Genomic DNA, 22,994 nt, shown 5'->3' on the forward strand with positions numbered 1-22,994 from the left:
AGGTGACGCCGTTAGAATTTACCAGAACGATTAGATCCAAAATAATAATATAGATCTAATCGATAGTATCATAAATCAAATCAGATGTAGATCGGATACTAATATATTTATATCTTTATTTATTTTATTTGACGAATATTGATACGGATACAGATATTAATTGGATGCAAAAATTAATATCCATATTTATTTTAAACAGATAGTGATACAAATTATATATCAAAAATATGAATATTAATAGAGATATAAATTTGATAATTAAATTTTATGATTATAGAATCAAAAATTTTACTAAGTGAATAATAAATCAAATTAATAGTATATTAATATCATCATTTATTTTTCTTAAAAGTTTATGAATGCTATATAAAATTAAATAGGATTATACATGGAATCAGATATTTAAATGTGAATCGGATAGTTGTCTATCTAAATTCATATCTATTTTTATTTAATGATTATGAATATGAATATGAATATTAGTTGGATGTTCAAATTTTCTTCCATATTCGGATGGATTCGGATATGAAAACAAATCCGAATGAATATTATCTGATCCAGTTTCACCTCTAATCCTACAGTACAAATTCTATACCATAGAATATCCATTTCAGGCCTTGTCCATGCTCGAGCTTGGCCGAGTATGGGTCAAGCCAAGGATATATCTGAGCCCAGCTTGAAAAATATATAAGGTTTATATTTAAAAGTCCAAACCTGATCTGAACTCTTTCAGATCTAGCTCATCTAGCTCATAGCCCGACCCAAAGTTGGTCCAACTCACCAACTCCGTCCATGAACAAGCAATAATAGGAGACCAACTAGAGCAAAGAGATAATTGCAGAAAAGCAATAACAACATGAATTCACGCAAACCAAAACAAAAGGCTCTCATATTAAACACTGTCATCAAACATAAATCTTAAAGATTCACCATCATGCATGCAAGGCCTGCTCTTTGGAACATGGTATTCTTTCCTGACGCAGTTGGAGATAAGCGTACAAATTGGTTATTCGGTTAATCCACACAATGATGCTTGCTTGTTCCAAAATGTAAGTCCCATCATGCAAGGGGACTAAGATGCATTTATACAATTATTAGTCACTCTTCTAGTTATACCAAGATGCTCCTATACACAAAAAACGAATAAAAAATCAGGTCAACCTTGATGCCAAAACAAAAGTAATTGTCAGATCCTTTCTCAGCTTATGGTCCTATTGTACGTAATCATTGAGATGACAGATAATGGAACCAATGACCTATGGCCTTCACTTCCATAAAGACCAATCTTTCCAAAGCCAGCGGAGGTGCTGTTCATGGTGGCATTTAGAACAACAGTCAAGTTTTGTTTCTGGCCGCTGGCGATAAAAAATCGTGTAGGTGCAACCGAAACTGAGACTCCAAAAGGAGCACTCCAGCTGACACTGTAAGTCTCATCATTAGCAATGTTGGTAACTGTTCTTGCGATGGTTCTCGATTGGTTGAGCAATGCTACTGTGATGGAAGGCAGGTTTAGATCTCCGCCAGTCATGGTGGAAATTTTACAGCTCTGACCAGTGTAGTTCAGGACGACAGGAGTAGAACCGTTGATGCCACAAAGAAAGGCAAAGAAATCATCAAAACCTACATATCATACATACCAAATGCCACAGGTTATAGCCACATAAAATTGTAAATTCCTGACACAACATAACTTAGTCATAAGTTTTAATCTAATATTTGCATAATGTACTAAAGCTAAAAAACCCACTGGATATCAGTATAAAATGCCATTTTTCAGGATATTACTTGCACTTATAACTGGAGTATTAGTAAATCCTCCTGTTGGCACTCAAGTACAGTAGTAATTAACCTGCAGTTATCACTGTTTTGCTGGTAGTGGTTTATTTTGTCATATCATGCATAAATCTTAAATGCTATATAAACAATTTAACTGTTACAAGTTGTCAGATAAATGCATTGGTCATTTGCTACATGAAGAAAATTGTCATGTAGAACTTACCAGAATCAAAGATCAGTCCTGGGTCTAAAGCGGCAGTTGCATTGACAAAGCCACTGCCCATGTCAAATGGAGTTGCGGGTGACTGGTTCAAATCTGGGTTGCTGTAAGCTCGTTGGGCCATGATTGGTCCACCTTGCTTGTCATAGAGTGTGGCAGTCGAGGAGAGCGCAGAACCAATGGCTGAAGGACTAAAATGCGGAAACGTCTGCTTGATCAGAGCAGCGAGCCCAGCAACGTGGGGAGCAGCCATACTTGTACCAGAGATCAAGGCAAAATTTTCACCTAAGAAGCATATTAAAAACATGAAGGTTTGAATGAAGTAAAAGCTAACCCAAAAGAAAATCAACTAATGCAAAAAAAAAAAAAAAGCACATTTAAATATGATAAGATTATGTGATTACATGGCATTTTGGGATTCTACTTCAATTTACCTCATTCACTTATAATTGCAACTTAGAGATTCATGTCAAATATTAAACCTTACAGATGAAAACAATTATCTATATGACAATTGCTTCATCTGCACTTTTCCATGGTCCATGGTCACCTCAAGGGTGGAAACTACAGCATGAGTCTAAGATTAGTTAGTTTTAACTTGCAAAGTAGCATTTATAGGTTTCATGGCAAGCCTTGCATATGATTGACTTGGCCAGGAACTTAGAACTAAAACAATGAGTGGAGATCATAATGACACTCAAACATAAATTATTCCAGATTTAACAATCCCACTACAATTGCAGAATTCACATAGATGGGGTAACACTTGTTAGTTTAGGATTTTATGATTATATGGAACAAGGTCCGCCGTACCGGTACCGGTCGGCGTACCGGTGGCCGGCCGGACCGGTACGGTACCGGTCCGGTCCGGTACGTACCGGCTGGTACCGGTCCCGTACCGGCCGGTACGCGGTGGTTTCAAAAACCACAGCGCGCGGCGCTGTGGTTCTAAAAAAAAAAAAAAAATCGTACCGGTGCGAACCGGCCGGTTCGCACCGGTACGAGGCCGGTACCGGCCGGTACGGGCTCCGAACCGGCCGGTACGGGCCCAAACTGGCCGGTACGCACCCGTACCGGCCGGTTCAGATAAAAAACCGGAAAATACCGGTTTTTTATCCGTTCCGGTACCGGTCCACGGCCGGACCGGTACGTACCGGCCCGTACCGGCCGGTACGGGCCGGTACGGCATTCCATGATATGGAACCATATCTACTATCTAGACATGATTAAGGATAAATACAAAACATACAATGCAATCATTTTCACAAAACAAAGAGAAAAAGCACCATATTTAATTGATTGTCAAGGAGATGCTTGTATCATATAGTCCACGTGATCAGTCTAAGAAACGATAAGAAACTGCATATGGGCATGGATAATAGTTTCTTATAAAAAGGAGTTTATCCTTGTGATAGCAATGATGATGGGTGATGAGAAATGCTTATCTGTAAAATACCTTCAAATTCAGCGGAATCAGTACCCAACGAGCTCCAAGCACCCCATATGAAATTACCAGGAGCTATCAAATTGGGTTTCATGATATCAGCATCAGCTAACGAATTGTCCTGCGGATCTGGTCCTCTAGCAGAATAATACATTACTTTTGGTGCAGAGTTGCTGTAGTTAGCTTTTAAGCCTCCTAATATTTTCGCAACAGCTCCAAACTTGACAATGCTTTTTGAGGTTTCATTTCTCACTAAGGAGCTGTTATAGTATTTTAGAAAAACCTACACAGTTATGAAGTATTCATCAGTATCAATTAAAGAAAGATACATTTTCTCAAAAAAAAGGAAGAAAATATTACAATACTAGATAGGCTTAAGCAAGGTTCTCCGTCTCGGTACCAGTGCCACACTAGCACTATATCGGTACGGTATGGTACGGAGTCTTTTCGGCGTATTGAGTGTCGGTACACCAACCATACCGGATATTGGTACTGAATTGGCCCTATACCGCCCAGTTCGGGCTGGTATGGCGAACCATGAGCTTAAGAGTAACTAGCTACTTCACCAGTATCCCAAATCAAAGTACACATATATCAAGCATGCAAGCAAGAAAGCAAAAAGAGGAAAAACATTTGGTCAAGAAGAAAAGGGGCAAAGTAAGAAGATGAATGGCAATGGGACCAACATTGGCGGTGACTGAAGGTCTGCATTGCCATGGGCCATTATACCAAATTTTAGGACAGCACAGTTGGTAAACCAATGCTATAAACAGACATGCTCATAGTTTAAGCAACAAGATCCCTGTGATAAAGATATTGAAGAACATAATTTTATGAAGGGAAGAAATACAAATAGAGAATTCCTTTGAATTCCAAGAAGGTACTTTACATGTGCCACATTTGACACATTAGAGTCGAAAAGATTAACTCAACTAAGCCTTAATCCTAAACTAGTTGGGGTCAGTTATCAGAATCAATGAGATTATTAGGTTGAATTGGATTATGGTGAAATCAAAATAAGACTGATGAAGTTAGGGTTTAGTACATGCGAGGAAGCTTAGGAGTTGCACCAAAAATAGATAAAGTAATAGAAAATCAGTCACGATGGTATGGATATTTGTAACAAATACTATTTAAGGGCTAAGACATGAATGGCAAAAGGATTGAGGGTGGAGAGACCAAGGAAGTCCTATCAGAAAACTTGATTAGTTTTCTTGAACGAGGGAACAACCCTTGGCAAGAACAAATCACAAAGGATTCAATAAGACAGCTCTAGTGATATGTTGGATATGCTAACTACACAATATAAAGAAGTGTCAAACAACAAAACCATATGTGCATGCACAAACTAAACTTAAACATTCTTCCAGCTTCTACCATTTGATCAAGCTTTAGGGATACATGGCAAAAAAAACTATGATAATCCTGAAGGGGCATACCTTGGAGTCATCAGGAGATGGTATTATCAGACCAGGCATATGCATAGGAGTAGGGTTGAGTTGGAACCCTAAGACAAATGGATCCAAGTAGAAGATAACTCCAATTGCACTAACATTCTTCGCTGTCTCTAATGCTTGTTTGACTGAGGACAGGCCAAGTACAAACCGAATGGAATAACTACATATCAATAGGTTTCCTTTAATCAATTCTTCACTTAGATGGCTTGAGTCTTGGCATTCTCCCAAATACATATCATTTTCTGTTGTATCATTTTTTAGTGCCTGAGTTGCACCAATTAGTGTGTACATTGAGTCACCATCTGTTCCAGCTGCACATAAATAACTATAGTTTAGTTATATGTTTAATAAAGCAGACCAATATTATATATGGCACAACTACTTTGAAAGAATAGACACGTTATTCAATTCAATGGATTCATAAAACTTGAAAATCAGATAATGAACTTTTACAAGATTTTAGCAGTGTGAATACAGAATGTAGCAAGGAAAAAGGTTGCCCAAATTAAGGTGAAAGAAGTGCAAAAACAGGACATCTTAAGACATCAAAAATTGTGTTATTTAAGATACAATAATTTGCAAACTTACGTGCAAGTCCAACTCCAGGAATGGTTAGATTGTTGCCAAGTTGAATATAGTTATTGTAAATTCTATCATGTGTTGAAGCACCAACAGTAAATATCCACGGACTGAAGGAAGACATGCTCTTTGATGAAGGTCCAGTGTTGCCAGCTGCTTGGACAACAAATATTCCAGCCTTTACAGCTGAAAGCAGTGACATATCTATAGGATTGAAAAATGTCGCTATCCCAGGAGGGCGCCTGTTAGGAGTGATGGACAAACTTATAATATCAACACCATCTTGAGCTGCCTGTGAATGCGAAGAAATATAATTAATAAACTTTTATAGGGTGAAGCAACTCCTAAATTCCTAATGAAGATAAATAGCCTAATTACAGTTCTAAAGCTGTACGTAATAGTGGAAAATATTTCTGAATTGAAATATAAGGAGATATTATACTTCCATCTCTTGATTCTCCATTGTAAAAAGACATTCTAGTCTATGAAATGCACCAATAGAAATGCATAAAGACTACATGTGTTACTCCTGTAGGCAGTGAGATTTTTTTTTAACAATTCGTATCATGTTGCGACTGCTTTATGCTGGAAGGTAGCAGAAATACTGTCAATATGGAAATTTATGTAAATTTTTGAACTTGATATTCTCAAATTCAATGACCAGAAGTATACTAACTTCAAAAAGTTATCATAATTTAGCCAGAACCAGCTATAATCAAGGACCAGCTAAAGAAATAGATACAAGACCAAAATTTTACTTTAATTGCCAGACTTAAATCATATGATGTAAAAGTGGAGGAAATGTTCACTGTTTACCTGGTCTATGGCAGCAACAACATCAGCAGCAAAGCCACCAAAGCTCTTATACAGAGCTTTGTAAATAGATATGCTGAAAAAAATGACAGACAACACATCTCAGTCTGCGACTCAGATGCATGTGCTGATAAGCCAATGATCAAAACAAAAATAATCACTTACTGTGCATGAGGAGCCATGCCACTTGCATTACCAAAGCAATGACCAGATACAATAACAGGAATTCCATGATTACCTGCTGCAATGGATGCCGTATGCCTATATGAAGAATAGAAATTTGCATCAACAAATCTAGAATCACGAATATAATGCGACTTTGATTTCTTGAAATGATTTGCAGGTTCAGGTGAACAAAGATCAAATGAACTGCTCTAAACTTCATGCTCGGTTTTTTTTCTAGACATATCCATGGCTTCCTCTAAAATAGATGAGACAGAGATAAATTCTCTATGCAATCAAAGCATTTGACAAAAAGGTTTTAGAAAATAGACAAAAAGGAAACAGCTATAGATGGCCTATAGTGCTCGTATGTAAATCAAGAATTTTCAATAAGGAAAGAAATCTTATCAAACAATAAATATATTCAGAAGCCTACAGCTTATGGCATGTCAGGAAAGCACTCACGTTCCATGGCCATCACCATCAAAGGGTGAAGCATAATCCTGAGAAGCATTGAAAATTCCCCTAGTTATAGCAGAAGCCGCAAAATGACGAGCTCCAACAAGCTTTCTGTTGCAGGATCCAGATGGAAAATCTTTTGTAACTTCGCAGACACCAGAAAAATGAGCAGGAATTGGATAAAGATTGAGAGACAGATCATCTGAAAAGCTGGGGTGTGTTGGATCAATTCCTGTGTCAATAAAACCAATAACAATTCCTTGTCCAGCAACTTCGGGCCCTCCTTCTTGAACCCATGCCCCTTGTGGCAGACCCAGGAATTCAGGAGTGTGTGTAGTTGCTGTCCTTACTGAGAAATCGAGAACTACATTTGCTACTTCTCGTCGCCTAGAAAGCTTTTCTGCCTATGAAAAGCACCAAGAATACCAAATTAGATGTTTTTTATTGTGCTGTTTGGGGGAAGGGGGGAGGGGTACTACTTGTGTCACAATCAATTCTAAAAATGAGAAGAACTATTCTTAAGAACAATTTAAGAGAAATTCACATACTGACCAAACACTATCTAATCAAGGTTCTGTAAAGTTGAAATGGGATTTAAAGCTGTATTGCATGAAAGCTGAGTTAAACATCAGGCTAGAAAGGCTCAAATAATGGGTCAACAGTTAGGTCTATTTTGAGGGCCAACTGCATCTGCCCCAATCTTCAGTTTTGGAATATTTTAGATTGTCACATAGTCTAGGATGTCTAAAACAGACAATCTATGATGTCTGCATTTATACAAAAACTGAACTGAAAAATTTGGCCGACAGAATTAAACTGACAGAGAAATGTCTAGCATCATGTGTTTTCAAGAATGAAATTAAATTACTAATAATTATGTATCATGTTTTTTCGATTGTTAATTCCAAGATCTGTCGTGCCATAAAGACTGAACAGATCCTTTACATAAGGAAAACAAACCGCATGGTGAATGCAAAAATATTTTTTTGCCTACCCCAAAAATGCCTCATCCAAGGTCGGAAGGCACTGACGAATTTCATTAACTAGAAAATTACAATTAGACACACCTTACAATATATTGCCTTCGACAAAGGTAAACCAACAATGCCTAGTATGAAGTATAAAAATTGAACAGATAGGAAATTAGCCGTAGGAATTACCATGAAAAGCAACCAAAAACATTAAAAAGTTAAAGCAAAAACCAAATATGACTACATTCAAAAAACACATTGAAAGTTTTGTAAAATCTTTTTTACTCCCTCCCCTCCAGAAAAAAGGAAAAAAAAAAAGAGCACCCCAACCCCCCCCGGCCCCCGGTTGCTTATGTACATTCTAGAACTTCCTCCTCTTGCGATTCAAGAGCAAACCATGTGGAAGTCTTTCCAAAGAGCTGTACACCTAGCTCCCCTTCCTCTTATGTGGTATGGCCATGGACCTTGGGTACTGCAGCAATAGACAACAATGTGTGAACAGTAAACATTGTTGAGAAGTATGGCTATGAATAAGAACACATGATGAGAATGCAAGTCTAGTATCGTGGATCTAGAGGTTGTGAGGGTACTAAAATAGTGGAATCCAAGAGGGCTCAGACATGCATGGTTAACCATGCTTGAAGGGGCTATGGGGCATGTCGCCTTGGTCCTTCGGCTAAGTGACACTAAAGAATGCTTTGCTATATGCCTTATGCATAGCGATGGCATTGCATGGCAATGTCATGCAAGTTTGGTCAATATATTCCCAAAGGGCAACATGGTGTCTTGTGGATCGGTGGCACAATGGATATGCCATGGCATAGAAGTAATTTGCTAGCCATTAAGATATATGGATGAGCACTACTTTAGCTTGTGGAGCAAATCTATGGAATCGGCACAGAGGTGCCTAGTTGTAGAGCACTCTTAGAAAGAGTGTATGCTATGGCATGGATGTGCACACGAGTAATGTAGTTGACCCGAGAGTCGGATTGCTTGCGGTCACTTGGGGGTGTCACATGTGTTCAGTTTGAAAGGTGCAGGGCAAGGGCATATGGGTGCACGCTTGACAGCGCTGGACTGTTGTGCGCAAGAAAGGCTAAACCATGCCGAACCGGCCAATTCAGGGCATACTGAATCAGACCGGTCGGCTACCGGTACGGTTCAAATTATATATTCGGTTCGATATAAAGTTATAACCCCCCCCCAATTCCACTATTTCGATCGATTCCTCACCTTCGTCCACGCTCGAGACCTTCACCTCTCCCCGCACTTGGACCTCAATGGCGAGAGACGTCAAAGGTATGCATCCCCCCCTCCCTCTCTCTTCCTCTCTCTCTCTCTCTCTCTCTCTCTCTCTCTCTCACGAGGTTAGGGTTTGGATTTCGAACCCCCCACCCCCGATGATGAGGACTTTCGAGCCCTCTCTTTCTCCGTCCTCTCTCTCTCTCTTTCTCCCTCCCTCTCCTCCCACTCTCCCTCCCTTCCTATCCCTCTTCCTCTCTCTCTCTCCCGCTCTTCATTTTGGAACAACAGAGAGTGGTTTGAACCTTTTTTTACTTTCAAATTTGAATTGAAGTTGGCACATCCCTTGTTGACTTCAATTTAAAAAGTGAAAATAAAAAAATGAAGAGGTCGAAGTGCCCCCGGCATGATATGGTACGAACCCATACCATATCATGTCGGTCGTCGACCAGCACGAGTCCCGATACCAATTCCACGAACCTTAGTTGTGCATGTATATGTATGTCCAAGGAAAGGACTAAGGAGAGCTAGCCTTGATGTGCAACATGACGGGCACCACACGGGTGTTTGGGTATGGAACATACTCACCTTGTGACAACATGGCACCTAGCATGATCAATGCAAGCCATTCTTATCTATCTCATGTTCATATAACAACATTGGGCATTTTAGGTAATCTTATTTAATTGGAAATAAACTGGTGGAGTTTGTTTTCCTTTCTTCGTGGTTGACCCTTGTTGGCAATGGCCAATGAAATGGCATGGCATTATAGCATGGAAGCTTGAGTATGAATTCCTGGCACTTCCTCTTTTTTTATAGGTAACCTTTAGAAAGCATTCCAACCAAATTAAACCCTCATTGTTGCTGCGAAAAAGCAAAACAAATGTGGTTTCTATTTTGGTCTCTTAGCTATAGAAATAAGATGCAAGACACAAATTGTAACATGCAATAAATGGATTTGCCAAAACTGGAATAGAAATTAACATTTGATAGATATAAATGCTAGAAATCTTAAGTCCATAAAATTTACTGTTTTAGAAGGAATAAGGAAAAGAATTAGATGTGCCCTAGGTGAGGAGGCTTATTCCTCACCTTGTACTTTGAGTCCATCAAGCCTCTCAGTGTGGACAGGTTCAACATGCAACCTAGGTTGGCTCAACCCAAACCTAACCAGCCCAACTCGCTTATCTAGGTTGGGTTGGGATTTTATGAACTTGGGCTCAGCTTACGCTAAAAAGTCCCAACCCAACCCCAAGTGGGGTTGTGTTAGGGTCAAGCTTAAACCCAATCCTAGACCAACCCAACCAAGTTCAACTTGATCCAACCCAACAAATAAATTTGTTTGGCATAGAATATTTACATGTTTTATTTGACTATATATCTAGCCTTATTAAGTTATAGACTTGTGTAAAGTGCACTCATAAGATCCCAACCAATCCAATACTAACATAACAAAGATATTCAAAGAATTTCTCTAATCCTCAATTACCTATACAATATGACTGACCTGATTATTCTGACCAAACCCAACCCAAATTATAATTAAGAAGGGGTTGGCTTGGGTTCGATTGGAGAAATCCCAAGCCAAGGGTGAGTTTGATTAGGTTATGGCTGGAATATAGAGAGGCTGTGTTGGGCTAGAGTTGACAATCAACCCAATCCAGCCAGTTCAAGTTGCAGTGCTAGCACAAACTAGTTTCATTCCTCTTTCTCCAAAGATACAATGACACACTGCCATGTCCAGGCTTTGCTTAAGCAAGCAAAGAGTTCCTCTAACCTGTCCAAATAAATTACAGAAAAAAGGTAGGAATATAGACAACTGAGAAAATTCTGTCTCCTTTTCTTGTCAAAAAAAAAAAAAACCTCAAAAAGAATCCATAGGATATCATCGTGACATTACAAGGGTGCAAAATAGCTTATTTGGTATGTATCTTGCATCGATACGAGAGACCTGCATTCAATCGCACCCACACTCCCCTTTTCAGCCAGCCTTCCATCCATCCTAGTTCGCATAGAAAGTGTCACAAGACTCACAACTTAGTTACAGCACTTGCATATTGATATGGAAGGGGTTATGTCCAGGTGACCGTTTGGGGCAGACATAACAAGAAAGTGACTAATTGTAAAAACAATCAGAATGGAAATCGATCAAAAGCCACAGTTTAATAAAACATGATTGTTGATAAAAGCAAACCAAAAAGATATTACTTGTGTTTAGGGCTAGAAGTGGGCCGAGCAGAGCCGGGCTATGCCCCTACCCGAACCCAGCCCAAATATTTTTTTCGGGCTTCGGGCCAAGCTTAGGCCCAAAAATTTTTGGATAATCCAGCTCGAGCCCAGTCCGAGACCGATTGGGCCGGCCCGAATTACCCATTTGGGCCAAAAATAGGTCTGACCCGAAACCCGATTAAAGTTTAATATTTCATAATATTACTTCACAAAAAGATGAGCTAGTTAAAAATCAGGCTCTTTCCCATAATACAAGTAAATGGTACATAATATATTATTCTTAGCTAAATCCATTTTAATTTGTCATTTACTTCCTCATTATTGTCTCTAATAACAATATACAAAAACAAATTGATTTGGGTCTAAATTCGGGCTTTATTTCGGGCCTCGTTCAGGCTCGGGCTCAAGCTGGGTCAGTGACATACCTGAGCCCGGCCCGAAAAGCAAATGGGCTCTATATTTAAGCCCAAACCCGGTTTGAACTCTTTTGAGCCTAGCCTGAAGCCTAACCCAAAATGGGCCCAACCCGATGGGCTTCGGGCCAACCTGAGCCCATTTCCGACCCTACATGATGTGTTGCTGTCAGATTTATAATTTATTTCCAATATTCAAAATTCTGAAAATTTAATTATTTATAAATTTTAATTCAATTTTTTGTTGTTGTCGCAACCTTTGGAAATAATAGGTTAGTCCAACAATAGGAATTTTCTCGAGCGCCTCCTTTTATCCAATTTTACCAACAATTATGTTCTTTTAAATTTTTATAATTATTTTCTTTTTAGTCATTTATTATGAGCAATTACTTATTTGGTTGTGATATAATCAGTCAAACAGCCACCTCTTATAATTACACATGACCATTAACTAAGCCTTAACTACAGTGTCATTACCTACTTGAACCATTTCTCTGATTTCACTTAAGAACAATAAAGAATAAATGATAAAATTCTTCGTAGTTTCCCTTATTTTTTTGCAACACATTTCCGGAGGTCATAGACTACAGAGGCTGCCAGTTTGATGTCCAATCATTCTCTGCTGATGCATGGAAGACCAGTGTCAGCAATTTGTCATTGAATTTAGGAGTAGAGTAGTAGAATTGCTACCTCCAATCAAGAGACTGTGTCAAGGATGTGACTCCAGAAAGGCCTGAACCAGGGCGTGTATAAATCTTATCCCTTTTTTATTATTTTATTTGCTGATTCATTTGATTAATGACAAATCATACAAACCTGAAAACACTACAGTTTCCAACAAGCTACACAGACAATGAAACATGATTATTAACTTAAATTTACTGCTTTTAAACTCTAGAGCATAGCAGTAACTCAAAAAATAAAATGCTGAAGGGAAGAATCACAATCATGCAAAATACCTGTTGATTGGTGATAAGAACAGCAAAGCCATTAATTAAGTAATGATAGCTATAAAGCTTAAGATAGTTCTCCCCCTTTAGTGCCCTCCTCAGTAGTGAATCCTGAAGGTGAATCAAATATGAACTGTAACTTTTATCTGTTCTTGAACCATTCCTGCAGTTAAAAAAAGAGGGGGGAAATAGTTACATACACAAAAAAAATTAAGCACTTTATAAATTAGATCCAATAGGTCCACAACAAAAAATTTAAATAATGGAAGGGATGAGTGGATAAGGAAAATGACAAGCCATTTGCAATCAATGTACAAATGAAATAAAATAACAAACAAGAATGCTGCAAAATCTAATACCATATCGCATACTGTCCAACATTTTGGCTGCTCACAAGCAGGTCAGGTTTGGCTCAAGATTTGGTTCAACATGTGTTTGCCCAACTAGGAAAAAAAACTGAGCTTGAGATAGGATTTTGAACTCAAAATATAAACAATCTGAAAAAGGCTATTCTTGGCTTGCTCCCATTCAACTTGATTGTGCTCGATATAAATATTTATATACAAACAATAGTATTTGAAATATTAAATATATTTACAATAATTTGATCAACATATAAATATTTATGAAGTAAGTGATTTTATAATTTACTCATGAAGTATTGTTATATCCTTTTAATCATATTTTGTAATAATATAAACTATAAATTGTACAGTTTCTTTACTTAAAGAGGTAAATCAATTCTTAGACATTAGGTAGAGATCTAATGACCGAGATAAACAGCCACTTGAAGGGAGAGTATTATCTATAAGTGTCAGGCTTAACCCTCATCCTCAAGCAACATAGAGCCACCAGCAACCATCTAATCTTTGCCAATCTATCCCTCAGCATTGCCTTCCTTGTGATCACCTGTGCAGACCACCGTATATCTGCCAGTCACTCCCTTCCTATTGCCTCCACAGCCTCCATCAAGCTTTAACCAAGACGGACTCAAGCCAGCTTAACTATGAAAGTGCTGATACTGAGCTTGGTCTGGCCAGCTTGTGATGAGCTTGAGCCAGCCGTAGTGCATCAAGCAGTTCTTGAGCAGGCTTGAGTTTGCTCGAGATCGGATAGTTTATACCACAGATCCTATAATCAATTTTTTTGCATAAAAGGCTGGCCAAAAGGATGAAAATGAAGTAGTAAAAATAATATTAACATCAAAACTTATTATATTTCTTAGTTACCTAATTGTCTTTTAGAGTTAGTTCATGAACTACCAGCTAAATCAGTGAATTCATATATGACAGCAATAAAAACTGCTTAGAATGTGCATCCGTTGTATAGTTATGTATTTGACTTTTGGATTTAGTTCACTCTTTCTGCCGGAATGCGCAATGCTTTGGGTTTTCTTCGGTATTTAAGTCATGGTTAAAATAGTAAATTAGCTCAGTGACATAGTTCAAAATGAAAGAACCTCTATCTTGAAATATGCCAAGAATAGTCAACAAAATGAAGGTAGTTCTATTAGGACTCATTTGGTTCGCAGGAAAAGAAGGATAGAAATTGGGGTCAAAAGGAAAATGGAGAGATGCCTCATGTTTGGTTGGAGTTTTCCCATGCTATTAAATCCTTTCCTGAGATCTCATTGTTTTCTATTGTGTGAGCTTGCGAAGTTTATATAGATGCTTTAAATTGATATGATGTTACATGATATGTCTAAAATTAAATTGATAGGACTCATTTGGTTCGCGGAATGTAGAGGGCAGAAAGTGTGGTCAACGAAAAAATAGAGAAATGCCTAATGTTTAGTTAGAGTTTTCAAAGGAAAGAGATGAAAAAAGTAGCTTTTCTATGGAAATAAGATTCTCACATTTCATGAAAAAGAAAAACTCATGTGGAACATGGAAAAATCCAATTCCCAGCAGCCGAAAATTGAAAATTTTTTTCAAAAGTGCCCTTAAGCTTTAGCTAGAATGGGATGAGGTCTTTTCCTTTATTAAGGACATAACCGGTATTTTATACAATTTTTTCAGAAAAATAGATGCTCAACCAAACATATGCCACTCTGTAATGTGCCATTTTTTCGTGGTCAACCAAACATGCAAAAATTACTTTTCCAAGCATCATACATCCAGGCAACAACTTTCCAAAAAAAATATTCTAATGAGAAAAAAAATTCTTTCTACAAATCAAATGGATCCTTCAAAGGAGAGAGATGGAAAAGTAGCTTTTTCAAAAAAATACGATTTCCATATTTCATAAAAAAGAAAAACCTGTGGGACATGGAAAAGTCCAATTCCCACCGACTGGGAATTAGAGTTTTTTTTTCAAAAGTGCCCTTAAGCTTTGAGCTAGAATGGAATAAGGGCTTTCCCTTTATTAAAAGCATAACAAATATTTTATATAACTTTTCTAGAAAAGTAGATACCCAACCAAACATAAGACATTCTAAAATTTTCTATGGTCAACCAAACATGCAAAAACCACTTTTCCAAGCATCACATACCTCGGCATCAACTTGAATGAAAAAACATTCCAATGAGGAAAATTTCTTCCCACGAGCCAAACAAGTCCTTAAATGGAGCTAAAACCTTTCACAACCAATAGAAATCTATAGGGCATATACGGTGTTTCACGTCTCACAAGTATCTCATAAACTTTTCCAAACTGCTCATGTTATAGTGAATTTACAAGCAGAAAAAAAGTAATCATGAACCTCAATAAACCACATTGAAAGGTTAAATGGAAAAGAAAAGATTATTTAAAGTAAGATAACAAACCAAGGACATCTCTATTTTCATACCACAGCATTTTATTCGCAAGAAAACTCGAATCCCATGGCAATTACTGGTGTCGATCAGAGGACCCAATTACATCTATATAATCATGAGAAATCCTAAGTCAAATTCCAAAATAGAGATATTTACAGCAGTAATAATCAATAATCTCACATAACATTAAAAACTTAACCAAGAAAAGTGTAATTACTAAACAAATAAGTAAAAACAGAACCAAAATATAAAACAACAATTTACATAATGAAACCAAAAAAATAAGGGCAAAAAGAAAAGAACACCAAAGGCCCAAACTAACTATTATTTCCTTATCAGCCCAAAACAAATCATAATATATCTCAGGCAAAATAATATCCACAAAATGGACAAGTATTATTTTAAAGAAAAAAGAGCACCTCGGCTTCTTGATGGTATTGAATGTCCCAGATGTCCCATTACTAACCACACTGTTTCCAAACCTCTTCAACGTATCACAATAATGAACTGCAGGTGCCTGCTTCATGGTTACAATGTACACAGCGGCATCCTCCTGGCAGAGTCCTCCCAACCAAAGACCCAATAAAGGAAGCACCAATAAATGCAACAAACGAAGACCGCCCATTTTAATGGAAGGGAACTTATCAAACCAGCTGAACCACTCCAGCTACAACTATCCCTTCACTTCCCATACAAACCAAACCCAACACAGTAAAAATGAATGCACCAAACAAAACCTAACCTTGGAGCCGACCTACCAATCAAAATTTCACCTTGGACCCTTATCTTCACACTCTCATACAAACTACAGCCAGCCCCAAGAGGAAGGAAATCTACCAAACAAAACCAAACCTTGAAGGCATCCACCAATCAAAATCCCACCTTGGACCCTTTTCTTCACTCCACCGCAGAGACCACAATCAACCCCAAGAGGGGAAGGATGTCCACCAAACAAGAACACTTCTTCAGACCTCACACTGAACTCTTTCATCAAAAAGATGAGCAAGCCACAAGGTAAAAAAAAAAGTACTCCCTCCTCCCCCCAGCCACCCTCTAGTGCTCAGTGAGGGAGACGGAGTACCCCTTATGCAAGAATCCAAGGAGAGAGAGAGAGAAAGAGAGAGAGAGAGAGAGATGATAAAGAAAAGAGAGCATCTGAAGCCTTTTTTGGGGTGGTGTGAGGTGTGGAGGTTTTGTATATGCATTGTTGAGTAAGTATTTGACTGCCGGGTGTCTTTTAACTCTTCTGCTGCAGCTGCCGGAAAGCAAAACGCCAACAGCTCAGCAGATGAAAAGGAGAGGAGTAAATAAAGAAAAAGAAAAGCAAGAGAGAGAAGATGAGAGGGCAGAGAGAAAATTAGCAGTATTTCTGTATTTGGGGAATGATGCTTACAGTTTGCGTGGATTGTTTTCCAACGTTCTAATATTTTTTTAAAAAAAGGTTACTTGTCACTGTACCAGTCCACCGCAGGAGTAGAATTTTGTTAGTATATCTATCTGTGTATCAACCAATTGGTACTCCAGTCTACGAGAGTAATTGAGTTCACAAGTATCTACTCTTGCTCGTATATCCATCTCCGTGTGTTATCCAGTTTGATTCTCCAATAAATGATAATAATTGAGTTCGCAAAAACATGTATATGTTTTCATAAATTTTATTTTGGAACATCATGTTGTAGTGATTGAGTCATTGAATATAAAGGAGTAGTATTTTGCCTAGGACCATCACTTTCTCTTTAGAAGGACCGTGGTAAAGTAGAAGGATCCACCAATTGATCGTGGGCATCTCTGCAGACATTGGTGGGGCTACTGTAACTTTGCTTTTGCCATGGCTTCTCCCACCTTACCATGGTTTGAGTCCGGTTCGAGACGGTTTGATCCTATGCTCGAAATTTATGTTTCGAGAAGTGGGTCACAATTTTATTTTAAGTGCTATATAATTATTTACCTAAACTAGAGTCATGATTTCAAACATCACCCATGTGACGGCCACTAGCAATTAGAAATTATTATTTGAATTCTGTGCTTTTTATAAGTATCTAAGATTTATCTAGTACATAGCTGATATAAAACTAAATACATGTCTCCACGTCTTCTTACATAGTCCTCCAATTTAAATCATGATATTTTCATCGAGCTAAAGATCTAAATCTATTGTCCAATCATAAATATCAAAAAAAATTCAATCATAAGTACCAAAATTCAATTGCAAACATCATGATTAGCCTTCAATCCATTCAAACAGGCCCGTACTGTAGTATTCTCTAGTCTATATAATATATAAATCACGTTCATTCTGATGCCATTTGTAATAATGCAGAACCTCATTCAAAAAAACTAATCGAAAGAAATATTCAAAATTTATCCCGTGCATACCTAATATAAGATTAAATACACTCCTACATGGATCCTTACGTACCATGTGTGTACCAAGTGTATCTCTCGTTAAATGGCATACACCAACTACAAATCATATTTCCACTAAGATTGTGCGCAAAAATCTCAATTGCACAGTGAATGAAAGATGAGCAGGCACACATGAGATTTCTCCACAAGGCTATGCACCTTCAACTGCTGTTAGCCAATCCTAACACCAGTTAGGAGTACATTGTTTTAGTGGATTGTGTGACGAATTTGGATCCAGGTCCACCCTGCCCTCTCCAAACCCAGTCACATGGTAGGCATACGTTTGTTTAATGATTAATAATTCTTGTCACCCTTTGACTAACTTTTCCTTGAGGAAAAAGATGGCAGTGCAGCAGGCAGGCGTTGGCATTTAAGAACGTGGCCGGTGGTGTGCTAAGTACTCCTCCAAGAGCACACGGAAAGGTAGTCCTTTAAGAAAGAACAACGACAACAACAAAAAATAAAGGAGATATGAGCATATTATCTTGGCTTTGCTACTTTTGCTTTCCTCCTCTTAATGATGTACCAAGTTGGACCCTGCTTAATTAGGCTAATTGCTACATTATGATGACAAGAATCAAAAATAATTATACGATGATCTATATACATGTCTTTAGGGTGCACAGAATGGGAGAAAAGGATGTATCAAAAGGCACCCTCAAAAAGAGGATTCGGATTGTATCTTTCGGATTGTCAACCGTTGGATGGCGCCTCACACAGATCTCAAGCACTTCAAACTTTTTTATCCATCCATCTGTATAAATTTTGAAGTGATTATTATGTGATTTACCGACAGATTCATGTAAAGAAAGATGAATCCTTAAGGAGGCAAAGGGAATCAAAATTAACAAGCTCACATTGGCTTTTTGGGTTGGATGCCCATGGGCCAATTATGAAGGAATCCTATGGAGGAGCACTAGGATCATGAGACTTTTTTTCTCCGGAAGAGCCGTTGCAAAGGAGGGGGCCCCACTTGCCGTTCGTTTTTGTGCCGTTTGTTTGGTAACCTAGGTTTTAGGGAAGCAAGTAGCGGGACTTGGTGTCCGCCGAGAGTACAGCCCGTGAGCTCGAAGCCAAAACGGGCTGCAAGGGAAGTGTTGGTATTCGGTCAGAGGAGTCGCAAGCATAGGCTGTCATTATGGAATGGGACAAATAATGGAACCACAGGACTGCACTTGAGTCATTAAAGGTCTTGGGGAGACTCTGCGGGCCAAATTAGTGGTAGATCATGGGATCATTGTGTCTTCTTGCTTGAACAGGAGTTTGAAAAATAATTTGGTAGGCAATTGGTAGGGATGGCAATGGATCCAATCAGGTTGGAGTACGATCAAGCCTGATCAAGGATTTATCTCGGCCTTCTTGGCTGATGGTGGAGGTCAAGACAATTGAGATCTTGGCTTATCTTATCCAAGACAATTTAGAAAATATTATGTCATAATGTGGGATTTCACCTAGAGCGGAAGAAAATTAATCATAAAAATCTCAGCCAAAATGGTAGATTAGTGATTAATTAGCAAAATCAGCTAGAGATTGGAGCCTGACACAGCTATGTTGACGGACGATTGATGCTCCACAACATATACAAATTGTCGAGAGGATGTGGCTCCTTCCAAGCCACTTATGTCGATTGGGTCAAAAGAAAATGCTATTTTGGAGTTTTATCAACAATTTGCTTGTGTAGGTGGGGATCCGGTATTTTCTGAGTCCTTATGTAAGGAATTACAAAAGACATTTTTTCAAAAAAGATGTGAATTAGGAAGGATTGGTCGGTGATTCACTGGCTATCTCCTTTTGTTTGAACCTATGATCTTTGGTGGCTTGTTCTTCTTGGGCGAATATGGGTCATCGAGAAAAACAATGCCGCTCGCCGAGTCGCCTCCCTTGAGGTTCATTATTCTAGAGAGTTTTTTAGAGAAAACTAAGTGTTAGTTTCTATCTCTTTTCACTGAATTCTCGTTTTTGATTTTGTTGGCTATGCTCATGCTCGTTTTGTGTGAAGCACCATTATATTAAACAAAAATATAAGATCTAATTAAACAAAAATAAAAATAATAAATCACCTTCAAAGATGTCCCTCTCCGGCCTCTCCCGGCTGGCCATTTCTTGTCCAATCTCCTCTTAGCCTATTTTGTTGGATCTGTTTGAAAGTTTCCAAAAATACACTTGGAGGGAAAAAACTAAGCGGCACCACTCCACTCCTTGTTCAGTTTAGCACCGGCATGCAATGATTGGTGGGCTGGTATATGGGGGCCACTTATCACCTACGTGACCCCTTTGTACCTTGTAACTCGGCGTGCACTCGAGCCGCACGCGGGACCCGCGTCAACACTGCGAAGAAGGCCAGCGTACAGCGTAACCCCTCTCATCCCTGTAGCAGCATGGCGCTTGTTCGGCTAAGCATGGCTTAGAGAGAGAGAGAGAGAGAGAGAGAGAGGAGGGGTGTGCGGCAGTCTCCGACTTCTTCTCCTCTCTCCTGAAGACCGCCGTGCATTCTAGTGCAAGGTATTATCCGCGTTGGTCGCATCATGCGCTATCCTTGGGAGTCTGCGTAGGTGCTAGCCCTTTGGACGAGTCGTGCGCTATCCTCACGTTTTTATCCAAAACGCACCTTGTAAGAGAAGGGGTGGCCCCTCCTTATAAGGCACAATCCTTTCTACTACTCTTCCAATATGAGACTTAAGTTTCAAGCTCTCCTCTGCCGCCAACACTCACTATTGGGAACTACCGTTGTTGCCTCCTCTCCTCCCTCTCTCCTCTTGCTCTATTTCCTTTCCTCCATGCTTCAACAAAGCAAAAGTTATTTAATTTCTAGTGATGAAATAAATTTTTTGTCTTTAAAAGTGATTCAACATTAGATGGTCAATATCAATCTTGTAGCTGGAAAAAAAGATAGCTTAGCGACGAAATATAAGAAAATAGATAATGATAATACTTTGTCATTAAAGAGTATATATTGGTGACAAATTACTTTTTTTCATTAATATGCCATTTTGCAATGAAAATTATTTTGCCGCTAATCATAAGCTGTTAACAATGATGATGTAACCATCACTGATGGTTTGCAATTTGTGAAATAGTATCATTGCCAAATGCTCATCTTCTTGTGATGAAGAAAATTTTATTACCAAAGCGTCTAATGATGAAAATATTTTCATTATGGAAAAAATATTTTCATAGTAAAAAAATGATCAACAAAAATAAATGTTTGGGCAACAAATTTGTATATTTTCAAGGATCAAATATTTTATCATGAATTATAGATGTATTAGAGATAATATTGGTTCCGTCACAAAATATTAATTATTTGGTGATGAGTTAATGTTGCCATTATAAAAGACTTTTAGTGATGGTGTATTGGCTGCAAACTTGATAATGAATTTTTTTTCATCTCCAAATACTTTAGGCAATGAAATTTATGTTACAATTATAAAAAAAATTTGTAGGTAAACGTACCAATTATTGTAGTATATTGACATGGCATGATCTCATAATTTGAAATAGATATTATCATATAGTTATGCTTGAATAAGTTCCAAGCATAGTTTTTTTAGAACTTCAAATAACTATGTTCCCATATGAAGTGTTTGACATATCTTCACCGATATTAAAGAAGTATGGATAAAAGAAAAAATAGGTAACAATAATTTCAATATTTGAAAGTTCTCTCACTATCTTGAGGGGAACCAATTTATATCCTTATATTTATGGTGTTACAATATTGAATTTTTTCTCAGGAATAACTCCAAATATATATATATATATATATATATATATCATATGTGATTTCATATACAAAAGAAAAATATCCAAAATAAAATAAAAGAGGAAAGTTTATGGGCTCCTTGATTGCAGTCTCTATCTATTATTTTGTGTAGAAACTATGATAAGCTTGCCTTATATGCTGTGTCACATATAACATACAATGGACCTTCTAGTTTGAACAAAATCATATGATACGCAATCAAACTTGTCTTCCATAAAGAGGAATTATATCCACCATACAATCGTGCACGCTACCAATCATAATCGATACTTATTTTTATAAGCTTCATTCATTAAGTGCTCATCTCGATAGACTATTACATGAATATGAGGATGTAATTGGCGGTGTGCATGGTCATATGGTGCATACAGTATAGAATATAATTTCTCCCTGTGTAAATTGCACAACAAACTTTGTAATTGTGATTTCCGTTTATTTCTATAAATTTGGAATGCTAATCTTTCCCTAATTGGTGCTTATGTTCTTGACATGTGTTTGGTAAGACCTACCCTATGTCCTATAAGCCACTAATGGAAAACTTTAATTTATAATCAATATGTTTAGCTACTGTAGAAATTTCCTATGACAAGGCCTATAAAGAATTAGCACTCCTAAATGCTCGTGGTCTAAGTTTAGAAAAATGGAAATAAATGCAGAGCTTGAATGGTCAGCGTCTCAGCCAACTTTTCTTTTTTAGAAATATCTTATTGTTTCTTTTTTTTTTCACTCAAACAAAGTGATTGCTGGCACCAGTTTATCCCAAGCTACTTTTATGTTTTTTGAGATTCTTTTCTTCCTCCAAGTAATCCATAGAGACAGGAAGGTAGGTGGATTCCTTCTGCACCTCATTACCTCTTTGATCATCCTCCAAATTGGCTTCACATAAGGACAGTGTAGCAGAAAGTAATAGTTTCCATTGATCTTCCACAAAAGCAGCGACTTCAACTAACATGCTAATCTTTCTTTGCTAACACCTTCTTAATATGAAGTTGATACTAGGTAGCAAGCCCCATAAATATTCTTACTTTTCTCGGTGTAGTCGTATACTACGATAATGGATAAATAGGTGACTTAATACCTCTTGTGTTAAGCAAAGAGTAGAAAGCTTTAATAACGAATTTAGTATTTGCACTAAAGATGTGTTTGGTTCACAATCACTATCGAAATCGGAACGGATTGGAATGCAAATCAGAAGAGCTATATCCCTTGATGTGTTTGGTTCATGATCGAAATCGGAATTAGAATCAGAATGGAATTTGAATACTGGAGGAAGAAATAAAGATTAGGATTTGGGGGATTGGGATATTTCATTTTCTATAGAATCGAAATGGAAATAAGACTTCTTGGATGCAAT

General features: G+C 37.8%; 1 protein-coding gene across 2 annotated transcripts; it reads right to left on the minus strand.

Annotated features, from left to right (window-relative positions):
* Positions 1 to 861: 861 nt before the first annotated feature.
* On the minus strand, positions 862 to 16,670 carry LOC103709812 (subtilisin-like protease SBT2.2). Of its 2 annotated transcripts, XM_008795316.3 has the most exons (11): positions 15,891 to 16,124; positions 15,504 to 15,576; positions 12,725 to 12,878; positions 6,917 to 7,314; positions 6,455 to 6,550; positions 6,293 to 6,365; positions 5,486 to 5,768; positions 4,880 to 5,208; positions 3,453 to 3,723; positions 2,000 to 2,281; positions 862 to 1,620 (listed from the first exon to the last, which is right to left on the minus strand). In XM_008795316.3, the coding sequence occupies exons 2-11, from the start codon at positions 15,509 to 15,511 to the stop codon at positions 1,199 to 1,201; spliced, it is 2,316 nt and encodes a 771-aa protein (XP_008793538.2). In that variant the 5' UTR covers positions 15,512 to 15,576; positions 15,891 to 16,124; the 3' UTR covers positions 862 to 1,198. The 2 variants fall into 2 exon arrangements, with proteins under 2 accessions (XP_008793538.2, XP_008793537.2); XM_008795315.3 differs by lacking the exon at positions 15,504 to 15,576 and having other exon boundaries at positions 15,891 to 16,670.
* Positions 16,671 to 22,994: the final 6,324 nt, after the last annotated feature.

This window comes from Phoenix dactylifera, chromosome 16, assembly GCF_009389715.1.
Source record: "Phoenix dactylifera cultivar Barhee BC4 chromosome 16, palm_55x_up_171113_PBpolish2nd_filt_p, whole genome shotgun sequence".
NCBI classification, from domain to species: domain Eukaryota; kingdom Viridiplantae; phylum Streptophyta; class Magnoliopsida; order Arecales; family Arecaceae; genus Phoenix; species Phoenix dactylifera.